This window comes from Orycteropus afer, unplaced genomic scaffold, assembly GCF_000298275.1.
Source record: "Orycteropus afer afer isolate SDZICR_OR568_19922 unplaced genomic scaffold, OryAfe1.0 scaffold00757, whole genome shotgun sequence".
Taxonomy (NCBI): Eukaryota; Metazoa; Chordata; class Mammalia; order Tubulidentata; family Orycteropodidae; genus Orycteropus; species Orycteropus afer.
Genome location: NW_006922344.1, coordinates 345,276 through 370,402, shown reverse-complemented (window position 1 = coordinate 370,402; position 25,127 = coordinate 345,276). Strand labels below are relative to the sequence as shown.

Genomic DNA, 25,127 nt, shown 5'->3' with positions numbered 1-25,127 from the left:
AAAGAAGTTCCATACTTCTTGATTTCATTTATGTGGCTTTCTGGAAAAGGCAAAATCATAAGGACAGAAAACAGATCAGTAGTTATTTTCAGGTTGGGTATGGGAGGAATGATTGGCTAGAAAGTGACACAGGGAATCTTGGGGGCTGATGGAACTATTCTATGTTTTGACCACTATAGCAATTATATGAAGGTCAAATCTTATACAACTGCCCATTCAAAAAGCTGAGTTTTACTTAACAGATACTATACTCCAATAAACTATTAAAAAAAAAAAAAAAACCCACAAAAAAACCTGACCAACTGCCAGTTAAATTAAAATATCTTCCAGCAATCAAAGAAATGAATTTGACTTTAATCAAATCATTTAATTTTTCTCTAAGTACATTTTGTAATAGGAAATCTCTAAAAATCACAACAAAACTAAGCCAAGTAAAAGAATCTGCTAACTTCAACTGGAGTCTTAAAACTTGCAGGTGGCCATCTAAGATGCAACAATTGGCCTCTCTTTGTCCAGAGTGAAGAATGAAAGTAATAAAAGATATATGGAAACAATTAAATAATAAGTAATAAAAGATATATGGAAAAGATATATGGAAAAGATATATGGAAACAATTAGTCCAAGGGACTAGTGCCCATGTGAACATGACCACTTCAGTCTACATGATCCTGAGACCAAGAAGAACTAGATGGTACCTGACTACCACTGTCAACCAGTTGGAAAGAATCAAAATAGGAGATCCTTGATAAAGTGGGAGAAAAATGTACAACAAAATTCAAAATCATAAAAAAAGACCAGGCTTACTGGTCTAACAGAGACCGGTGAAACCCCTAAGGTTATCACCCTAGTCACCCTTTGGGCCTGGAATTGAACTTACTCCCATGGCTTCCAGCCAAAGAACAGACAGGCCTACAAGGTGAACAATTACACCAAGTAGGTAGATTCCTTAGAACAAGCAACCATGGGAGACCAGAAGGGAGTGTTTGCACAGGGAGATGGCTCAGAGGACAGGAAGGCATAGCAAAGAAGCACACAGGGAAAAGGTAACCACAGGGTAAGTAGGAAGAGAGTTGTTAAATTACGGAGATTGCAATCAATGTCATGAAACAAAATGTGCATTAACTGCTGAATGAAAAATACATTTGCTCTGTAAATTTTCACCCAAATCATAATTAGGTAAAAAAGAAAATATAACTGCTAACTTAACATTGAAGAAATTTTTAAAGTCTGAACATAACAAAGCTTTTTATGTTTTACAAGGATACTAGGGATATCCTTTATTTGATTTGGAAGTGAGTATTTCCTGACACTGTGCAAATTGATTAATTTAGAAATTTTAGCTTTTTAATGACAATAACAAATCCACAAAGTGACACAGATCTAATGATTTGTTTGTAGTTACAGGATCTTTAAAAAATTTTTTTTGTTTTAACTAACATTTCAAATTTCATTTAATGATTGTATTATCATCAGGAAGTCATCAGGAAGGCCTTTCCCAAAGAGACAGAAGTCTTCAAAGGAACAGAAAGAACTCCTTTATCAGTTTCTAGCCCCCGATGACTTTATATTACTTCCCAAGTCCCAGCAAGAAGAATGGAGATTGTTTTAACATATCTCAATCACTCACACTGATTTACTTAGAATACATATCTATTTCAATAAGAAGTAACATTTTAAGATAGAACAACTATTAAGGCTGTTCCTCACAATGAAGGAATCTGGGTGATATGCATGTAATCCATTAGAAAAAAATCAAAACTGAGAGACAAATCAAAAGGATTCTTTTCAAAGTCCACAGCTCTTATAACATCATATATTCTATAGAAAATAGACATCTCTGCCCATTGTTTTGACAGTAATTATTCCTAATAACACTGCATTTGCTGCTACTTTATTAAAAAAAAGCTAATGAAATACAAAGCAGCATAATTCATTAAGGCAGGACTCAAGATTTCAAATGATAAATATACAACAGTTTAAAATATTTTGAAAATTTCAGAGTGTGATCTGTGAATCAATAAATCTATAACCATCACAGTTAGTGCAATGATGAACCTATTTTAAACAAGATTTCTTAAAAATCTGATCAGTCATATTTATCAAGTGAATATTAGAATACACGAGGACTATGACCTCACCGCCATGGAGTCTATTCTGACTCATAGTGACCCTACAGGACAGAGCAGAACTGCCCCATAAAGTTTCCAAGACTGTAAGTCTTTATGGAAGTAGGCTGCCTCATCTTTCTCTCGCTCACGCTAAACTTTTGTTTAGCAGCCAAATCCTTTACCCACTACACCATCAGAGCTCCCTGCATGACAACTACCATACTCAGTGCCATTGAGTCGATTCTGACTCATAGCAACCCTCACTGGGTTTCCAAGGGTGCAAATCTTTACAGAGACAGACTGTCTTATCTTTCTTCCACAGAGCAGCTGGTGGGTTCAAACCAGCAACCTTTTGGTTAACAACCAAATGCCTTAACCACTACATCACCAGAGCTCCTTTACATGATGACTACAGTCATCATACATTTTTAAAGAAGCATTCCCCCCACCCCCCAGGGGGAAAAAAAAAAGTTCAGAAAATAACATTTGATACCAATTTTTAAACAAATAATGAAGCTGGTTGAGTTTTTCATACCTTTAACATCTGGATCATCAATATGGGGCTCTAGATTTTCTATCATTTCTTCAAGTTCCTTTCTGGTGGCCATGGTAATATTTGGAGAACATGGCATGGTAACTTCAGGAGTTTCTTCTGATCTTTCTGGGCCAAGTTTATCCCCAGAGTCCTGTTCAAGCTCTATGTCTATATCTATTTCAGGAAGAGGAGTCCTCCAGAAATGGAAGGAGTTGTACAATTCCTGATCTGAGAGAGTGGAATCTTGTGAATTGGTGTCCACCTCTGGCCGCAGTAGAGATTTGTGGCTACCAGGCTTTTTATCATTCACATTACTAGCTCCGTCCTGAGGAGGTTCTGAGGACAAACTACAAAGTAAGGAGCTGTCCACAGGAACATGTATTTCACCTGGAGACCTCCTAGTGGTTTCATTATGCTCCTCCATTGTGTTTTGCAGTTTGACACTGGAATTGCTGACACTTAGATCTGAATGTGTAGTTCCTGGGCAGGTCTGTGCATCCTCTAGGACTTCTCCATCACTGATTCTTTTGTTGTTTTATTTTGGGGGGGAAAAAAACACAACACCATGAAAGTATAAAAATTACTAGGGAAAAAAAAGCAATGAAAGATTCTACATACAGCATTTAGAAAAGTTAACTATGAAAAATAAGATTATCCACACAGATTGCATAGTTTCAGCTATATTACCTATAATACTTCTTTTTCTATCAGTTGTTCTACGTTCAGAGATGTAAACACTTGTTAAGTCTGGATACTTGAAAGATAATTCAAGTATCCTATATTACACCTATTCCTTACTTATCAACCATCTTGTTATCCGACGCTCCATATTTACAATAGTTATGCACCATTTTGTGCATTAACAACATACAGCTGGCAGTAATGAACAACAAAGTGTGAGAAGACAGCAATGCTAGCTGTGACTGTTAATATTATATGGCTGGGACATGATTCTTAATGTTTTGGCAGTCATATGTACTATATTTTTCGCATATAACACACAAAGTGCTCACAGAATACTAACGTGAGGGATTTTTGCAACAACCGTGTAACACAAATGTCATTTGTGTAAAAATATAGTAATGACATAATTTGGCAGTTATGCAATGATAAAATTTTGCATGTACATAATGATGTAGTCACCCTCTATTTTGTGGTCTGATGTGATCATCCTCCATTTTCACAGAACGCCGACTTTCACACAACGACCTGTCTTTCTAATATAACCAGGTCGATAAGTGAGGAGTGGGTGCAGTTGGAAAAGATAACATTTACAAATCCTGGGATTCTACAATACCGTAAGTATTTTAATTTCTACAATACCAAAATTTTAATTTCAATAAACAACAACTAATGCAAAACTGTAGAAAGACAAATTTCTACAAAGCACTTTAAGATAGATACAACTTAAAACTGTCTGATTTTCAGGGTTATTTGTATTATCATTCTGCTCCTCTGGTACATTCAAGAACCAAGAATTAAAACACCTGTTTTTATGTTGTTGTTGTTATGTGCCGTCGAGTTGGACCTGACCCATAGCGACCCCTCCTTGAGTTTCCAAGGCAGTATCACTACAGAAGTAGATTGCCCCATCCTCCTTCCGAAGAGTGGCTGGTGGGTTTGAACCGCCAGCCTTCTGGTTAGCAGTCAAGTGCCTTAGCCACTATGCTACCAGAGCTCCTAGGATGTATGATACAAGTTCCTAAATTAAATTTCACTGACTACCGCCATTAACTGAAATTAAAGCAATACAGTAAGTTTTACTGTTTGCATTATATATGTTACTTATTTCAAATTTACCAGAACATTTTTTGAGCACCTACTAGGGACCAGGAAATGAAACTGCTGTTCAGCATTCAAAGGAGAATGAGATGTAGACTTTGCTTTTGAGGTTACAGGCAAACTGGGGAAATGAATGTGGAAGAAGATGAAGGCCAGACAGCACAGCAAGTCCAGAACTATGCAGGCGGTACAGTGTAGACACACTGAACACAGGAGGAGGGGATGGGAGCTATAATAAAAGACTTTTGTGGAAATGGCACTTGACTTATATTTAGAAGAACTGAAATAACAAATGCTTATGAGGCTAAGAGAAAGAAAAAGTATTTTAAAAAGAAAGCTATATATGCAAAAGCAAGAGAGAAAAAAAAGTATAGCAGATTCAGAAAACAGGAAGGGAGGGAGGGAGGAAGGGTAATAAAGAAAACAGCAATGAATTTACTATGGCTAAGAAAAGGAAATGATGGAAGCAAGGATGAAAAATCTCACAGGAACCACTGTATCCCATGCTACAGAACTCTGGGATTTATTCTATGGACTAATTATATGAAAAAACATAGGAATTAAGGGAATTACATGATTAGCCAGGTTGTCTCTGCAAGACTATTTTGGAAGCAGTACAGAAAATATATCAAAGGGAAGACAGGAGGAAGGAATTAAGAAGTCCAGGTGAAAGATTATGACTACGTTCCCAACTAAGGCAGTGTCTTTGGCGCTGTCGAAGGAGTAGACATATTCAAATGACAAAATCAATAGATTTGTTCATTTATTACATTTTGGAGATGAAAAAGAAAGGGAAAAATTCAGAAAGATTTCCAGGTTTCTGACTAAGACAGCTGGAAACAGGTAGTGAAAACACATCAACTAAATAAGAAAAATGCAACAACAGTTTTCATAAGAAAGCTAGTGAGTTCGGCTTGGGACAAGCTGAGTTGGGCATGATGAATTCTAGGTGGTAATGTCTACGGAACACTAGTCAGACACCAAGGAAAGAAGCAGAAACTGGAGAAAGACTTGGAGATCATCAACTTAGAGAGACACGTGTGGTGTGGGACTGAGTTGTATGTGAGCAAGAGAAGTGAAGAAAGAACATGACGACTGCACAGAACAGTAAAGAAGGGAAGTTTTTTCTTGTGTGACAGGATTGGAGAGACTTGAACCTATTTCTTAGACTAAAGAAAAGAGGTTAGAAAAGATTATGTGGAGACACAGAACACTAATGGAATAACTGATACAGTAATACCTTTCTCAGAAGAAGAATGAACATGGGCTCAAGAGCACAGGTAAACAGATTCAACAGGTTTAAGAGCACAGGTAAACAGCTTAAACAGACACCTCTAGAACATAAAAGGGAAATAAAGGGTGGGTGAATATGTAGGTAAATGTTCTGGTTACCTAGTGCCACTCTGACAAGAATATATACCACAAATGGGATGGCCTTAACAAACAGGAGTTTATTCTTACAATTTGGAAGTTTTAAGTCCAAGTTCAAAGTGCCAGGCTCTAGGGGCTGGGTGAAAGCCCTTCAACCTTGGGTCCAGCTCTGCCTCTTGCTCCCACCTCACTGGAGCTAGAGGCTTTTCTTCACTCAGACAGCTACTGGCTGCTGAGGCTTAGAAGCCCCAAAGTTGACAAACAAAAAGGCACAGTCCCGATGTTACCAAACCACATGGCAGGCCCTTAATGTCAGTCCGTTATAAGTCCCAAGGTCAGCAGAGCATGGCAGGCCGCTGAACATTAACAGGGCTACATGCAGGGTCCAAGCGTGCCATAAACTAGAGACTATTCCCCAAGGTTTCCTCTTATATACAGGAAGCAGACCACATTCCCTAAGGCAGCTACTCAGCTGCTCACAGCAGATTCTACCATGGAGTTGATTACCAGTCTCATGGGGAATACTACATCCAGCTGCCCAGCCACTCAACCAGGCCCACCCAGCCAAGTTGACATACAAACTGAACTACCACAGTAAATGTGTATGGTGAGTTTGGAAAAAAAAATTTAAGGGCGCTGCCTTTAAACACCGTGTTCCTTTAAAAACACACAATAAAAGATATCAAACAAAAGGATTAACAGACCTATGGAGGGGGGGGGAAGGAGGGCTACATTTATACTTATGTAATATTCCAGTTAAAGAGTCACCATCTAGATTGTTATAAAGTTATTAAGCTTCCTCTGAGTAGACTTTATTTCATCATATCACTGACATTGTTCTCAAAAACATACTTTTTATGTTTTTATGGTGGCCATGGTAATATTTGGAGAACATGGCATGGTAACTTCAGGAGTTTCTTCTGATCTTTCTGGGCCAAGTTTATCCCCAGAGTTCTGTTCAAGCTCTATGTCTATATCTATTTCAGGAAGAGGAGTCCTCCAGAAATGGATGGAGTTGTACAATTCCTGATCTGAGAGAGTGGAATCTTGTGAACTGGTGCCCACCTCTGGTGCAGCAGATTTTTTTTTTTAAGGGTTTCTTTTACATTTAAGGTTATGTGTACATTTAGTTTCACTCCCCATTTACCATGCCCAACCTTAACCCAGTCTCCTCTCTTCCCTGCCCAGTAACCCTCCCCCTATGGCCCTCATATTTATGCAATCCTGTTTGTCCTTCATTACCTCTGTGTGAATGTTGCCCCTCTTGGTGCCTTTGGTCTATTGCTCCAAAGTATTTCCATAGAGTATGTGGGTGCATCACCCTGGGCTGGGTGGTCTGAATGTACATCTTGTTAACTATTGGGCTGAGAGCCAGGCCCTAATGGTGAGTTTTATTCCAGGTGCAGAATGTATTCCAGGGCCATAGTACTGGGAGTCTAACCAGACTCCATCCGACCACTAATTCTGGTCATTATTGAGTTTTGGAATTTTGTTCCATGTTTTCCTCCCACTCTATGCAGGATCTCCCTCTTTAATCTGTTCTTGAGTGGTTGGCCTTGGTAGCCAGGCACCATCTAGTTCTTCCAGCCTCAAGTGCCATCATGTCCTAGGGCTGACTGCTTCCAAATGCCCTTATTTTTTTGCACTCTTCTTCGCTTCTGACGCTAGGAGACCATTAGGTGCATCTTAGATGGCCACTTGAAAGCTTTTAAGACCCCAGTCGCTACTCACCAATGTAGGATAAGAAACAAGGCTTTTATGTATTTTGTTGTGCCAATTGAGTCTGGTGTCCCCCAGTACTATGGTCCTGAGATGGTAGATCCATTGGATCTCTCTCCCATAGTGTCTGGGTGTCTGGAGGGATTACTCTGTGTCTGTCTTCTACTGTTTCTGTAAGGATTGCAGGTATTTTGTATTACACAGTGATAGCATCTCAAATTCTGGTATTTCCCTTTCCTTCTTTTAACCATAAAATACACAGTAGGCACTTATAATACAACGGTGCTACTATGAAAGAAGTTCCTTTGCGGTTAACCTTCCCAATGCTACACATGTCCTGACTGCTGCTTCCATTGGCATCGATTGTAGAATCAAGCAACGTGTATTTGTCCTAAAAAATGTAAACTTACTAATTTGTCCAAACTTAAATTTACAGTATGGTTTTCAAGAAAACTAAAAGACAGACAAATTTTTCTAGTATTAGGTTCTAAGAGGAAAGACTGCATGAGTAATTAATTAATAGTTGCTTCAAAACTGTCAAAAATGTCAAAAAAAACCCTGGATATTCTGAATTTTTCCACAGCTGGATTAAAAGTCAAAGCAAGATAAGCTACTAAATACTAAGATTCTGATATTCTTAACAGTCAGACTTCCAAAAGCTATTCTATGAGACAAAAGTTGTTTTGAAAATTAAAGAGAGTTGATTCTATGTAATGAGAGAATTATTGTGTCTCTTCAAAGAGGTAAGTAACAAGAATACAGTGTTTCAGTTACCTATTGCCACTCTAACAGAAATACAGCACAAATGGGATGGCTTGAAGACAGAGGAGTTTATTCTCTTACAGTTTGGAGGCTTTAAGTCCCAGTTCAAAGTGCCAGGCTCTAGGGGCTGGATGAAAGCCCCTCGACTTTGGGCTTCTGCTCTATTTCCTGCTGCCAGCCCAATGAAGCTAGAGGCTTTTCTTCACTCAAGCAGCTGCTGGCTACTAAGCCTGGCAAGCCCAAGGTTGACAAGTAACAAGGCACAGTCCCAATTTACCAATCCACACGGCAGGCCATTCATTTAAGTCCATTAAAAGTCCCAAGATCAGCAGATGCAAGGCAGGCTGTTGAACAACTACACGGCTACATGCAGGGTTCAAGCGTGCCATAATAAGCTAGCTACCTTTCCCCAGGTTGTCTCCTTATATACAGGAAGCAGACCATATCCCTAAGGCAGCTACTTAGCTGCTCACAGTAGATTCCACCATGGAGCTGATTACCAGTCTCATCATGGGGTGTACTATATCCAGCTGGCCAGCCAAGATGACACACAAACTTAACTACCACACAGGATGGGCCAGAAAGTTCTCTCAAAAACAACCTTAAGTTTCTTTTAGTGTCTACAAGTACACAATAAAGATTCTTGACCAGAAGTCATGGATCCAGAAAATTAAGTATAATTATTTCCAGGAGAAAATGACTATCTGGTTAAATAAGCACTGTAAGTTGAGGAGAAAGCAAAGAAAGCTTTCCAAGACACATCTGCCAAATCTGGTGAGTGAAGGAATGAAGGAAAATTCCAAATGTGTAACTAAAACAACCAATTTAACTTTCACAAAGTTGGTATTAAGCTGTACTGACAAAAAACCAGCAGAGCAGTTCAGTAAGAATTGGGTATTAAATCAGTATTTTCTAATTCACTCAAAATTTATAATGCAGCAAACTGTGCCAAGTGAAGGAGTTAGTACATACAAAGACAAAAAACTAATTACTACAAATAGTGGACTCAAAGTCTACTGGATGATATATGCAAATACACAATAAAAAGATGACCACATGTTTAGGCTGCGTATGTACAACGATACATCTCACAGTATCCAGTTCCCTGGATTAAGAGTTTTAGAGTCATGGTTTCAAGGGACATCCTGGTTAGTTGGCCTAATAATAATGTGTTAAGTGCTTCTGTTTTACCTCCTAGTTTTTGCTTAGTGCCTGGGGTCTTAAAAGCTTAGAAGCAGCCATTCAAAGCACAACAATTGGTCTCCATTCACCTGAAGCATCAAAAGAAGAATGAGAGGCAAGAATAGGAGGAAGAAAAGGATGTATGACTGATTACCTACATGAACAAACTATCTCCTTTAGCATGAGATCATTAGAACTGGATTGTCTTCAGCTACTGTGATTAGAAGCGGCAATCAAGAAATTAGAGGATATATTGCACTGGGCAAATCTGCTGTAAAAGATCTCTTTAAAGTGTTAAAGGGCAAAGATGTCACTTTGAAGAAGGATGTGCCTGACCAAAGCCATGGTATTTTCAATCACCTCATATGCATGTGAAAGGTGGACAATAAATAAGAATTGATGCATTTGAATGGTGTGATGTTGTGGAAGAATACTGAAAATATTGTGGATTGCCACAAGGAACAAAAATCTGTCTTGGAAGAAGTGCAGCCAAGTGCTCCTTAGAGGCAAGAATGGCCAAACATCATCTCACATACTTTGGTCATGTTATCAGAAGGGACTCACTCACTCACTGCTGGATCCAGATCCGACTCATAACAACCAACCCCTCCTTGGGTTTCCCAGGGGTATCACTACAGATGTAGATTGCACAACATTCCTTCCAAGGAGTGGCTAGTGGGTTTGAACCACCTGCCTTCTGGTTAGCAGTCAAATCTGGATCCACGGAAGTTGGATAAACCTCTGAAACTATTGTCCTAAGAAAATTCATCTTTAAACCTTAAACCAAAAATATCCCCAAAGTCTTCTTAAGACCAAGTAATAGTCTAGCTTAATTAGTAAGGAATGCCTGCCTTGCCCATTATGCTTTTTAAGGACTATCTGCATAGGATCAAACTGACAAAAGCAATTCAAAAGATTAGATAAGAAAATTAGGAAGCACTGAGTTTATGTTAATGAGGGAGGAACAACTCAGAAAAGGGGTGTGAGAATGGTTGAACGATTCAAAGAATGTAATTTGTTGTTGTTGTTATGTGCCGTCGAGTCGATCCCGACTCATAGCGACCCCTCCTTGGGTTTCCTTGGGTTTCCGAGGCAGTATCACTACGCAGTATCACTACGGAAGTAGGATTGCCCAACCTTCCTTCCGAGGAGTGGCTGGTGGGTTTGAACCGCCAGCCTCTGGTTAGCAGTCAAGTGCTTTAGCCACTATGCTACCAGAGAATGTAATAACTGTCACTAAATTGTACATGCTGAAATTGCTGAGATAGTATATGTTTTGCTGTGTATATTCTTCATGACAACAGCAAAAGAAATAAAATTTTAAAAAGAAAGGGGAAAAAAAAAAAGAAACTTCAGATCTGGCCACAACTCTCAGGGCCAGAAGCTATAAGCAATAAAATTTGATGCAGACAAAGAAATAAATGAAGAGATGATTACAGATTAGTGCTATAATCCTAGTCCTATGGACAGCAATGACATAAAAGCTCTGTATTTCCTGGAAAAGTGGGGAATGAATTCTTACAGATAGTGCAGCTAGACAGACATTCACTCTGTTCAGTGACAGTAGAGATGGAACAAGAGAGCTCCCCAAGCAGAAAGCAACAAGTAAGACAGCAGGGAGAACAAACAGAATACAGTGCATTCAGAGAGCAGTACAGTATTTTGCTTGACTAAATATTAAAAGGAGCTCTGGTAGCGTAGTGCCTAAGACACTTCACTGTTAACTAGAAGGCTGGCGGTTCAAACCCACCAGCAACCTCCTCAGAAGGAAGGTTAGGCAATCTACTTCCGTAGTGATACTGCCTCGGCAACCCAAGGAAGGGTCGCTATGAGTCAGATCTGACTGGACAGCACATAATAACAACAACAAATATTAAAAAGAACACTGATTTTACATAATTTAACATGCAAATGTGAATAGCCTTTATGTACTCCTTCAAAGCAGCAGTTGCAGGATGAATAAAACATAAATCTGGTATGTAAAGTCAGAGGTTTATAACTAATACATGCTTCAAGGAGTATTAGGAAGTATTAAATGCTTCTAAAAGCTGAGGAAACATTAAAAAAAAGTTGTAGAAAATATATTATCAAAATCTTGCTTCCTTTGTAAGATATGTGCTTCAGAAATCTGAATTCTAGGAAATTGAGGCAACTTTGAGAACACGAATCAAATTCTATCCTTCCATCTATAGTTACCTTACTCATAGTAGGTGCTCAATTAATTTATGCATGATGAACAAACCAATCTTAAAGTAAATATGCTGCTTAAGACAGAAACCAGTACGATTTTTAAGGGAAGTCAAACAAGCATTTAATAACCATGTGATTTAATAATATAAAGGACTATTCTTTTGGAATATACAAAGTTAAATTATACAAAAACTTTTAGCATATTTAACACTCCTCCTTCCTTAGCTATGAACTCCCTTTTCCTTACCATCATACCATTAACACAATAATTTAATAAAGTCTAGTGATACAGTGAAACCAATGCAACAAATACATTTAACCCGTCATTAAGGTATCTACCTACAATGAAAGAAGAATTGACATCTATAGCTAAAGGAACTGCTTTAAATAGTTCTTCCATAAATATCCAAGATAGCCCCACCAAGTGTTCTGGCACACAGCTAAGCCTGTTCATTTATGTATTATGTATAGCTGCTTTTGTGCTGCAAAGGCAGAGATGAGCAGTTACAATAGACCTTATGGTCATAAAATTAAAAGTACTTACTATCTGGCCCTTTACAGAAAGTTTGCTGACCCCTGTCCCATATAATTCTCTTTAAATTTATATTTTAACTTACTAAATCTTTTCCAGATTTAAAAATAAATGTGATGTAATAATCTTCAATACACATATAGAAAAAAGGTATAGTGACTTAAAAAATAAAAACAGACATTTTCCCCCACCATCATTTCTGTCAAACGCCTCACAGCAGCTGTTTTCAAAAGAACTGACAGACTCTGCTTGTGAGGAAGGCAGGTTTAGAGTGATTTTTCTTCCTTTACAAAAAACAGTACCTCAGGTTTGTTTGGCTATTCAGCAGGACAGTAGGAGAACGGGCAAAAAGGTAAAACAAGGCAGCAGAGAAGAAAGGAAGAACTGTCAAATCAAAACACCAAGAAAGCAAATATCACAGTATCAAGACCTATAGAAGAAAATTTCCATTAGCATCATGACAAGACACTATGGCAACTCAAGCATTATGGGACCTTTAAAAACATGAACTAAATTATTTTAAGTACATGATTTTAAAAGTCTCTGTATATTTCCCACGTACTAAGTAAGGTTTGAATAGTTTTTTCCTCAGTATATATTACAGTATCTTTTCTAAAATTTAATTTTTTAGTAAATTTGAAAAAGAAAGAGTTGTCTTAAGCATTTCTTTTAAATTTAGGTTATTAGACTAATAATACACTTAAAATTGATATTCTTATTATCAAGTATTCAAATTTGGTACTAGTTATTAAAATACTTTCCCCCTCAATTAAGAGACTACAGTCATTCTATAGAAAGACTCTAAGGTCTATAACTAAATTAACTGATTGGTAGGAAAAATAAAAAGCAAACACTTTACTATCCCTAAACTAGGTTTTACTCCTTAAAAACAAATTTAAGAAATGCTTTAAACTATAAAACCATTACCCTGTATATTCTAAATACCAACAGGTTATTTACTAGTTCAATAATTTATTAAGTAAACTTATTTAAAAATTAACTAACCTAAAACCTATAGTGCTCTATGTACCAGGAAGCAAGAGAAGTAGGTCACATGCATCTTCTCAGTTCATAGGCACCAGACATTAGTAACTGAACATATTTAAATTATTTACCAGTTTTTATAGTCAAGAAGAACAGTAAACTCTACAAAAAGAGTACTTATATTAAACAATGGAAATGAAAAACAATTTCACAAGCAGTAAAATCTGAAAACAAAATTTTTAAAAATGTACCTATTTTTGCCTTCTACTGACAAATTATCTTCTGAGCTTCTGCTTTCTTCTTTGAAATATTGGCCTGAGCTAGATGGATTAGCAAAAGTAGATATGAAAGGTCCCAGAGACTGAAAAGCTGCCTGGCGAACCTAGGAAGAAAAAACAGGGCACTAATAAAACATACATGTGGAGGGTTACCAATAATTTACTTTCCATGTACTGAAGTATATTTAAGACAATAATGAAGCTTCTATTAAAAACTACAAGAGATTCAGAAGCATAAATTATTTTTCAGCTGGAATTTAAAATTCTTTCTAAACTATTCATATTTCTTTATTTTAAAAAAAAATTTTAAATCCTGGTTTGAATATTTCAACTATGAGATTCAGAATGTAAGAGTATATAAAATATTTGCATGAAACAAACTAAAGAAAGCGCTGCTGTGTTCACAAGAACAAATAAAACCATATAAAGCAATAAAAGGAAAAAATGTGATAAATACACTTAGTATCTTTAGGTTGGAAAGACTACAATTTGTTTACTACAAGGGAATAGGGCAGAGTACTGGAATTATGTACATATCCATCAGACATATAATCAACATGTACCTTAAAATATATTTTAAGTCATAAAATATAGTTAATAAAAATCAGGATGCTCTCCAGCCAAACAAAGGACAGGCATTATCAGCTGAAAATTTATATTAGGTAGATACACCCCTTGGAGAGAACAATCATGGGAGAATAGAAGGGCAGTATGCACAGGGAGACACTCAGGGGGCAGGAGTGCATGGGGGAAAAGGGTACAAGGAAAAGAGGTAACTATGGGGAGGAAGTGGGAGGGGAGCTGTTGCATTGTGGGAAACTGCAGTCAATATCATGAGACAAAGTATATGTGAGCTGCTGTATGGAAAGTGAATTTGCTCTTTAAACTTTCACCCAAATCACAATATATATCTCAAAGTATGGGAAAAAATAAACAATGCATGGCATCTATTAAAAAAAACAAAACAAAACAGGAAGCTGTTATCAACAAATGTCTCTTTTTGAAAATGTAAAAATCAGCTTATATAATTTGTCTTATTTCTCTATTATTTTTGTAATCATGATTTTTTAAAAAATAAAACATTAGAGAGATGTTTTGTGTGAGGAAGTACAAGAGATGGACACATTTGGAAGAAGGCAATTATGATGAAAAACTACTATATTAATAAAACCATGGCTTTGCCACAAACAATTTCTCTGACGTTTATCATTACTTCTCTGGAAAACAGGTATAACAATACTTTTTTCCTGGTTCCTAAGTAAGAATTATGTAAGTATAAAATTCTAAAAGGCAAATAAATATAAAGTATGTTCATTATTGTTTTTAGCTTGAAAAAGCAGATACAAAATGATTAAATTGGCTTAAAAAAAGGCTAGATTAGATCCACAGAAGGGAAAAATAGTGTGTGTGTATACTAGTGTGAGTTTATAGCTGCCCCCTCCCAGGTTTTTCAGTTAACAATAGGTCCCTGACTTGCACAAATGATTTGTGCTTGACTAATAAAAGGATGGCTGTTCGAACCCACCCAGTGGTGCCATGGAAGAAAGGCCTGACAATCTGCTTCTGTAGACGTTAAAGTCATGAAAACCCCATGGAGTTCTACTCTGTAACACATGGGGTCATGATGAGTCGGAATCAATGTGATGGCAACAGGTTTCTTTTAATAGTTAACAAACGTTACTTCCATAACAAAAAAAGTTACTTTAAAATTATATGCATGACTTTAGACATCTCTGGCTATTGCTGAACTTGTGAGTTTGTTACCTAATAAAGACAAAATAAAATTAATGTATTTCAATCATTAGATTAGTCTGTCCTTTTGTTGATTGGGATGAAAAGCATTTATTGTAGAGGAGAGAGATCACTTAAGGCTACCTTTAGCATAATTAAATAACACTATTAAAGATTAATCTATCTCTTTGATTTCACAAAAGGGAAAAGTGAAAACCAAGTAAAATGACGTCCTCAACATCACTGTTTTGGCGGCAATGAGAACAGGAGTAGAATGTAAATTTCTTCTATCTCCAACACATCTACTGCCTATAACAGTAATTTTCCAACACTACAAAAATACATGGAAACTATTTTCTCAAAATAAAGTGATTTTGGCTCCTATTTTCACTATTTCCCATGGTATTTTAAGAAATAAGATAAACAAAGACTTTAAACACAGCTCCTCAAAACCATGAAAAAAATCTACAAATGACTCAAAGAATGACTTTACCTCAGAAATAAAATAGATTTTTAATTCAATCTTATCTTTTGAAAAGGGAAACTGGTGTAAATTTAATCTCCCCCATTAATATTTTTCTGACCTAAATCAATCATCTCATTTTTCCTTTGCACCTAAATAAGGCACACATATATGTATATTTGTATATAGGAGCTCTGGTGGCTATCTGTTCAAGAAAATCTGTGACGATCACTCTTTTCCATCAGCCCTGAGTCTAGTATGTCCTAACTAGGGGCAGCCTCTCTAGCCTGAGTTCTGCAATACAGAAGACACAGAATGGAGTCAAAGCCAAATCACAAAGGGCATATAATATAAGCAGGAAATAAACTTTTCTTTTTGAAAGCCAAAAAAAAAAAAAGAAAAAGAAAAACAATCTGTGAAAATTTGTATGAGAAGCTAGAGTCTGTGGTATCTGAACCCAGATTGACCCCCCTCCTCCATCCCAGGCCCAGTGAAGCAGACTCTACTATAGATTGCTGCCTTAAGACCACAAAGCTCCTTATTTCCCCAGCTCTCACAACTGAAGGGCTTTCTTTCCAGGAAGAGCAGACTATTAGTACTTCTCATTCAGCCCCTAGCTGCCTGTTGAGGATAGATCCCAGGGTAGTTCGGTTGAGAAGCAGGGACTTCCTTCTTCCGCCCAACCTGCATTCATGAAGAGCTGTATTTTAGGCAAGGCACGCCGAGAAAATTGGGGCTGACAGCCTTTAAGCAGGCTCAGTGGTTAAACAGCAGGAGATGCAAGCCCAGAAAACCTTAGATTGTTTCACCATATCTCCACCTAGAACTCAGGCCTGAAAGCAGGAATGTCACTTGAAGAAGCTTTGAGTTTCCACCCCCAGTGCCAAAGCCCTGGCTCTGAAGTTTTCGTGTCAGGCAATATGCAGACCTAATCTTTTTCCAAAGGAACTGATTTCACTTGCAATACAGCTCAGGGAAGTTCAAAAATAAAAGCATTCTCAAGAACAAGTAGAATTTGTGGTGAAAGGCAACTGGCAGAAGACTGAAGATACAGGCTAAACTATAGGTCAGCTAGTTTATAGGAGAGAACTCAGGAATAAAATAGTTTAGAGAAACCTTCTTGGGGTCGGAATAATATCAAATACTGACCTCAGGAAATATTCCTTCAAAGGAATCAGAATTTAATTGGATTCATCTGTAGAACAATTTATGCCCCAAAACACTGTTGGAAACAATAAAGATATTTGGCAATTCCTGCAGTGGAACAGCTGGATGTGGTCAGGGAAAGAGGAAGACAGCCCTACCAAAAGCACTTTCACCCCAGAGAGAAGCAGTATGGGGAGGGGTTAGCCATCACTAAAATAATCCAGCCAGTCATTAAACAAGCAAACAAGCAACAAAAATAAGCCCCAGGGTGGGGAGGAACCAGTACCTAGAATTGCTACAAAACACTCATCTAAAAGATCCGGGTTCCAACAAAAATATAGGAGGCAGACAAAGAAATGGGAAAGTGTAATACATACAGTGAAAAAAAGTATGGCAACAGAGAACTCACTGAGAGAGTAATCAGAAAAGATGTCAAAGTAGCCAGTATCAATACTTCATAGAACTAAAGGAAAGGATGATTAAAAAGTAAAGGAAGATTGATCACAATGTAATATCAAATATAAAATAGCAATAAAGAGATAAAAAAAAAAAAAGCCAAATACAAATTATGGTATTGGAAAGAACAAAAACTAAACTAAAAAATTTACTAGATGGGTGAAACAATAGGTTTGAACTAACGAGCAAAAGAAACAATAAATTAAAGATAGACTGAGAGATTATGCAAGCTAAAGAGGAGAGAGAAAAAAGAATGAGGAAAAATGAAGCGTTCCAAAGAAATGTGGGCCCTCATTAAGCCCCTACACAGTGGGAGCACCAGAAGGAGAGGAGAGAAGGAATGGAAAAAATTTAAAGAAATAGTGGCACCTTCTAAAAATTAAACTCAGGTGTATCAAAAGATCTCTCCAAAAGAATAAAGAGAGAAGCTACAGACTGAGCAAAAATATTTGGCAACAACATTCCAACAAAGGATTTATCGCTAAAATTTACAGAAAACTTCTACATCTCAAAATCAAAAAGACAAATAATCCAATTAAAAACGTGGCAGAGGACATGAACAGACACTTCATCAAAAGAAGGTATTTAGACAGTAGACAGTCAACAAACACAGGAAGAAATCCTCATGGTATTAGCCATTAGAAAGATGCAAATTTTAAACAATGAGATTTCATTTCACTCCAGCAGTAACAGCAAAGTTCAACAAGACAGAAAACCACAAATATTGGTGAGGGTGTGGAGAGAATGGAACTCTGATACACTGCTTGTAGGACTGTAAAATGGTACAACTCTTGTGGAAAACGGTATGAAGCTTTCTTAAAAAGCTGGAATTAGAAACACCACTTGATCCAGCAACCCCACTACTAGGTATACATCCTAAAGAAGTAAGAACTGGAATGCAAACAGATATATGCACATCCATGCTCACTATTCCTTCAAAGGAATCAGAATTTAATATTCATCGCTGTACTATTCACAATAGCAAAAACATGGAAACAACCTAAGTGGCTATCAGTGTAGGAATGGATACACAAACTATGATTCCATGTACACAATGAATACTATGCAACATTGAAGAATATGAAGAAATCTGTAAAACACCTGACAATGTAGATGAATTTGGAGGACATTATGGTAAGTAAAATAAGTCAATCACAGAAGGACAAATATGGTAAGACCCCCACTATTATAAAAAGTCAAGGAAAGGTTTATACATGGAAGAAGCTTTCTTTGTTGGTTACTAGTGATGGCAGAGGAAGGAAGGGAAAACTGCCAGCTAGGTAAGAGACACGTATTGATTTAAGTGAAAGAAAAAGCAATATACCAAAAGTGTGACCAGCACAATATTACTAAGGAAAAGAAAGACATGGAAAAGTGCATAAGAGGTATAGACAACAAAGGTAAATACTACTACATACACAATACTACATTATCAGTAATAACAAACATTAACCTACAAGTGGATACACAGGTCGACAGGCAAGATGACAGGTATGGATAGGTGAATGGAAATATACGCATGACCATATACAGGCTTGGTGGATTCTATTTCTATATAAATATTTGGATGTGCTATAAAAATCTACATATATGTAATAGAGAACTGGGGGCAAAGTTATGTAACTTCTTAGCTACCAAACACCCTGAGGGAGTAACTGGGCCTATGACCTTGGGACCATGGTCTCAGAGATCAAGCTTAACTGACAGTACACAAAAACATTTTTCTACATCCTACTTTGGTGAGAAGTGACCAGCGTCTTAAAACCTTACCAGTGGCCATCTAAGATACAAGTACTGGTCTCTCCTCATCCACGACAAAGAAGAGTGAAGAAAACAAACATGCACAGAAACAATTAGTCCAAGGGTGCAAAAACGGCAAGGAGGCCACATGTTCTGACCTCCTCTAACCCTACAAGGGGAAGGCAGGATTCCCAGCAGTAACCCAAGGCCTATTACTGCAAGGCCAGACATGCTGCCTCCCTCCAGCCCTTTTACCAACCGTTCCTCCCAAGGCACCCACCACCTCTCTCCTGGGTTTGATAATTCATTTCAGTGGCCACACAGAACTCACAGATTATGGGGTTTATTAGGGAAGCACCAGGCTACAACTCAAGTCCAGGAAGAACGCTCAGTCTCTCTCCCAGCCCACCGTCCCTCAGCCAAGAGTCTCTCACAGTCTCTTTCTCAGCAGTGCTGGTCCCTCGGCGTCTCACTCAGTGATGTGTGTCTCTTGCGGCTCTTTCCCAGCAGCACGTGTCTCTTTCAGGGGTGCGTGTCTCTTTCGGCAGCACGTCTTCCTCCACCAGCAGTCAGAGAGAGAGTTCTGCCTCTAGGAGGCCTCCTTTTGAGCCCGGCAGGGTGGTCAAACTAGCCAATCATAGCATCAGAACTCTAAGCACGTGAGAGAGAGTGGGAACTTCCCAGAACATTGTATTGTGCCACGCCCAACAGAAATAACCCAGGTGGGCGACTTTAAAATCAGGATCTCCTCCGTAGCTAATAGCAATTCCCACCTTAGAGTTTACAAAGACTTATGGGTAGAAAAGCCACACTAAGTAATTTACTACACCGCAAAGGGGCTAGTGGACCATGGGCACCTCAGTCAACACCACCCTGATACCAGCATAACTAGGTGGTACCCACTATCACTGATAAGTCCTCAGAAAGGGACCAAAGTTGGAGATTCTGGAGGAAGATGTGAAACAAAACTCAAAATCTAAAAAAAGACTAGGCTTACTGGTCTGACAGAGACTATGGCCCCTTGTCACCCTTTGGGTTGGAACTGAACTCACTTCTGTGTCTTAACCTTCAGGCAAACAACAGGCCTATGACATGACAATGAAATGCAATCTTTAGAACAAAAAAACAACGGAGATCAGAAGGACAGCAATTGTGCATGGAGAAAACTCAGCAGGCAGGAATGAATAGGAAAGGACATAGAAAAGGAATGAAAAGAAAAAGTAACTACAGGGATAAAGTGGGAAGAGACCTGTTGTGGGGATTGCAATCAATGTCATGAAACAAAATACGTGTGAACAGTTGAACAAAAAACAAATATGCTTTGTCAACTTCCACCTAAATCATAATAAAAAGTTAAAGAAAAAAGAAAAAATGGCTTAAAACTTGCCAAATTGTTGAAAAACAATAATCTACATATCCAGAAAGCCCAATAAACTCAAAGGAGGAAAAATTGAAAATAGAATACACAGACACTTCAAAATAGAAATGCTGAAAGTCAAAGAAAAGGAGAAAATCTTGAAAGTAGCAAGAGAAAAACTGTAATACTTTTAAGCGAATAACAGTAAGAATTGACTTCTCAACAGCCACAATGGAAGACAGAAGGTAGGGTGAGATAACATACTCAAAATGCTCAAAGAAAAAGTCAAGCAAGAATCCTAAGCCATCACTCAAAAATGAAGGTGAAATAAAGACTTTCCCAGATAAACAAAAAGTAAGAGAATGTGACGGTGCTTTATAAAAAATACTAAAGGAAGTTCTTCAGGCCAAAAGCAAAAAAGAGCAGTGGTAAACGTAATTATGCAATTATAAAAACACTATAAATGCATAATACTTTTATCTCATTTCTGCTCTCATTTCAGAATAATGTATGAAATAATATGTATATGATGTATTGTAGAATGTATTACTTTTAGATGTAATAAATTTCCTAATAACAGCACAAAAGAGGTGGGCGGAAACAAAGCTGTAATAAGCTAAAGAAATGACTACAGATAGTGAAGTAAAAATTGTAACAATATGTTGTTCAGTTTGTGACATTAACAGATAGAATACGTACAGCCACAATGCCATGAAAAGGTGGAAAACGGAATAGTAACAGAGGAGTAAAGGTTCTCTATGTATCACTGGAATTAAACAAGGACAAATCTGATAATAATTTGGGCATGTTGAAGATGTATATGGTAAAGCTAGGGCAATCACTAAAATAAACTTAAAAAAGTATAGTGAATAAGAGAAATTAAAATGCTACATTAAAATTTTAAAAGCCACTTAATGCAAAAGAAAGCTGTAGAAGAGAAAAAGAAAAATGACATGCGATATACAGAAAGCAAAAGTAAAAGGTACATGTAAATTGCACCATATCAATAGTAACATTAATTGTAAATGGATTAAATAATCCAATAAAAATGCAGATTGTCAAAACAAACCGAAACCAAACCCACTGTTGTGAAGTCAATTTAGACTCGGTGAAGGGAGTCAGACTACAGGACCGAGGAGAACTCCCTCACAGGGTTTCCAAGACTGTAAATCTTTACAGAAACAGACAGTCACACCTTTTTCCCGAAGAGTGGCTGATGAGTTCAAACTACTGACCTTTTGGTTAGTAGCCAAGCACTTTAACCACTATGTAAACAGGGCTCCTCATACTGCCAAACTGGACAAAAAACACTACCCAATTATGTGTTCTCTATAAGAGATGAGCTTTAGATTCAAAGAGACTGAAAGTAAAAGGATGGAAAAAATTTATCATGAGAGTAGCAATCACAGGAAAGCTTAAGTGGCTATACTAACATAACATAAGATAAACTTAAAAAATGTTACTAGAGATACAAAGAGACATTTTATAATGACAAAAGGGTCAATCAATCAGGAAGATATAACAATTACAAACATATATGCACCTAAAATACCTGAAGCAAAAACTGACAGTAATGGAAAAATAAATAATTCAATAATAATAGCTGGAGATTCAGGTACTCAATTTTCAATATAGACAGAACAACCAGACAGAAGATCAATAAGGAAACAGATGTCTTGGAACAACAATTAAAACCAACTAGATCCAATGGACATCTAAAGAACACTCCATGCAAAAACAGGAGAATATACATTCCTCTCAAGTGCACATGGACCAATCTCTACTGGCTTTAAACAACCAATAGGTCAAAGAGGAAATCAAATGGGAAATCAGAAAATACTGAGATGAATAACAAGCTACAACATTTCAAAAGTAAGGGATGCAGCTAAAGCAGTGTTTAGAGGAAAATGCATAGCTGTGTTGTTGTTGTTATGCATAGATGGCTGTATTAAAAAAGAAAGTCACATCAACAATCTTACCTTACATCTTAAAACACTACTGAAGAGCAAATTAAATCCAGAAAAAGAAAAAGAAAAAAGAGCAAATAAAATCTTTAAGGAAGCAGAAGGAAGAAAGCAACAAAGATGAGAGCAGAAATTAATAAGATAGAGATTAGAAAAAGAGAGAAAATCAATGTAACCGAAAACTTCTTCTTGAAAAAGACTGACAAAATTTAGCCAAGACTGATTAAAAAAAAAAAAGTAGCAACAGTGAAAATTCAAAAGACAAGAATCAGAAAAAGAGGAGAAATTATTACTACCTTGTTGTTGTTGTTGTTGTTGTTATGTGTCATCGAGTCAGCCCCGACTCATAGCGACCCCTCCCCTTGGGTTTCCAAGGCAGTATCACTACAGAAGTAGATTGCCCAACCTTTCTTCCAAGGAGTGCCTGGTGGGTTTGAACTGCCAGCCTTCTGGTTAGCAGTCAAGTGCCTCAGACAGCCACTCCTCAGAAGGAAGGTTGGGGAATCTACTTCCGTAGTGATACCATCCCAGAAACCCAAGGAAAAGTCGCTATGAGTCAGATCCTAACTCGACGGCAGTGGGTTTGGTTTTTTTAGGAGCTCTGGTAGCATAGTGCTTAAGGCACTTGACTGCTAACCAGAAAGCTGGCAGTTTAAACCCAGCAGCCACTCCTCAGAAGGAAGATGGGGCAATCTACTTCCGTAGCGATACTGCCTCGGAAACCCACGGAGGGGTTGCTTTGAGTCGGGTCTGACTTGACAGCACATAACAACAACAATTACTACCTTATAGACATAAAAAAGATTAGCGTTACCCTGATACCAAAGCCAGACAAAGATATCACTAGAAAACTACCAAAAGAAAGAAAAGAAAAAAAAAAAAAAAAAAACCTTACTGCCCTTAACTTGATTTCCGACTCATAGCAACCTTATAGGACATAATAAAATTGACATGTGGGGCTTATAATTTTTTATGAATATGGATGTAAAGATCCTCAACAAAATACTAGCAAATCCAGCAACATATAGCAAGAAATATACTCCGTGACCAACTGGCATTTCTTTATTCTAGAAATACAAGGTTAGCTTAGTATCTGAAAATGAATTAATGTCATACAAATCATATCTACAGAATGAAAATGAACATGATTTATATTTGTAAAAAAACTGTCCAGTTAAAACAATATAAACTATTAATACATTGATGTTTCTATTATCTACTTCTATAAGAATCAATAACAAATTATAAATTATTTCTTAAATTATTCAAAAATCATGTATGGTTGAAATCACTCATATGTATTCTTTTACAAAAATGATAATTAAAAAACCCTACCCAACGTGAGGGATCACTGATCAGATTAATAAATAGTGCTGACAATTTAGTCCGTCGGATTTCTTGACATGTTGCACATGAAACTGCCATGAAGCACTCAGCACAGGCCTTCCGAACTCCCCATACGTTATCAGAACAAAGCTGGAAAAACCTGGGCAGCTATACAAAGAGGACAGGGATTTTTAGGCAAACAACAGACTAGATTTCAGTAATTGCTTTTACTTCATTTTCTGCTTTCACGCTGTCTTAAAATATTAGATTTTCTCAACAAGTAAAAAATCTACTTACCATAAATAGTAAAAAATAAAACATGAATCACACTTAACTGCCAATACAATGACTACGCAAAAGAAATATCACCTTACAAATACAGCTTAAATGTTATCCAAGAGCTTAGATTTAAATTTGTTTTGCTTAACAGATGGTTTCAGAAACTTCAAGTAGATTAACTTATACATCAAGCATCTATAGCTCACATAATAACATTTAAAAACAGCCTGCTATAGATTTAACAAGTTACCAAAATGGCGTGAGGGTTGCAATAAATTTTATAGATTCATTTGTATAAGAATTCATTTGTATGACAGAGGTGGGGAGAGGTAAAAGGGATCAAAAGGTTCTTAAATCATTTGCATTTTTTACAAACCATCTGCACCAAGACATAATTCAATTACCCAGATTAGAGAATTCTGAACTCCTACTAAACTCGAAGTCATATTATCTTTGTAATTTACATTCATGGGAACATGCTAATAAAATTTTGGTGTAAATGTATGCATTTCAAACTTCACATACTGTTTGTATTGCATTGATTATACCTTCATATATGTAATACTTACCAACATTTCCTCAGTAGCTTGCTGGCCAACTACACTGCAAATATCTCCAAAATTGGCAGCACAGACCTACCAACAAAAGCATCAATGACATTTCAAAACATTACATATAGAGTTCTGTAAGAATAAACTTTTAAATGTCACATATAAATACATTAACCACTAGAACTATGTGTTCTTAAACAGAAGAAAACTGATGACAAAATATACCTTTCGAACATGAAACATTCTACAATCACAGCACATCTCGCAAAACCGTGGGAGAATAAGACGCTCGGTAATGTCCTTCCCAACCATAGGAGCCATTTTGCACATTATCTGAAATAAATGAGGACAAAAAAACCACACTGAAAATGTATTCAAATTAAGATTTTTTCAGTTAAGTTTCTACTTAATAATATTATAGAACTTAAGAAAATATAAAACACAAAGGGCCGAAATCCATTAAATGGGGAAAAGAATGTTCAACAAACGGTGCTGGCAAAACTGGAGATCCATTTGCAGAAAAATGAAACTAGATCTGTACCTCACACCATAAACAAAAATGAACTCTAGACGGATCAAAGACTTAAATGTGAAACCTAAAACAATAGAGCTCCACAAGGAAACACTATGGACAAATTTAGGGGCCCTAATATATGGCATAAATAGACTA

At 37.1% G+C, this 25,127-nt stretch overlaps 1 protein-coding gene across 1 annotated transcript in view; it reads right to left on the bottom strand.

The window, feature by feature from the left end:
• The window catches only part of PPP4R1 (protein phosphatase 4 regulatory subunit 1), a 73,071-nt gene that overhangs the window by 19,740 nt on the left and 28,204 nt on the right, over window positions 1-25,127 (bottom strand). Inside the window, exons 5-9 of the mRNA XM_007957551.2 lie at window positions 24,683-24,790; window positions 24,476-24,541; window positions 23,637-23,795; window positions 13,418-13,548; window positions 2,645-3,168 (exon numbers count right to left, since the gene is read on the bottom strand). Of these exons, the coding sequence (XP_007955742.1) occupies window positions 2,645-3,168; window positions 13,418-13,548; window positions 23,637-23,795; window positions 24,476-24,541; window positions 24,683-24,790 (988 nt within the window). The remainder of the gene's footprint in view (window positions 1-2,644; window positions 3,169-13,417; window positions 13,549-23,636; window positions 23,796-24,475; window positions 24,542-24,682; window positions 24,791-25,127) is intronic.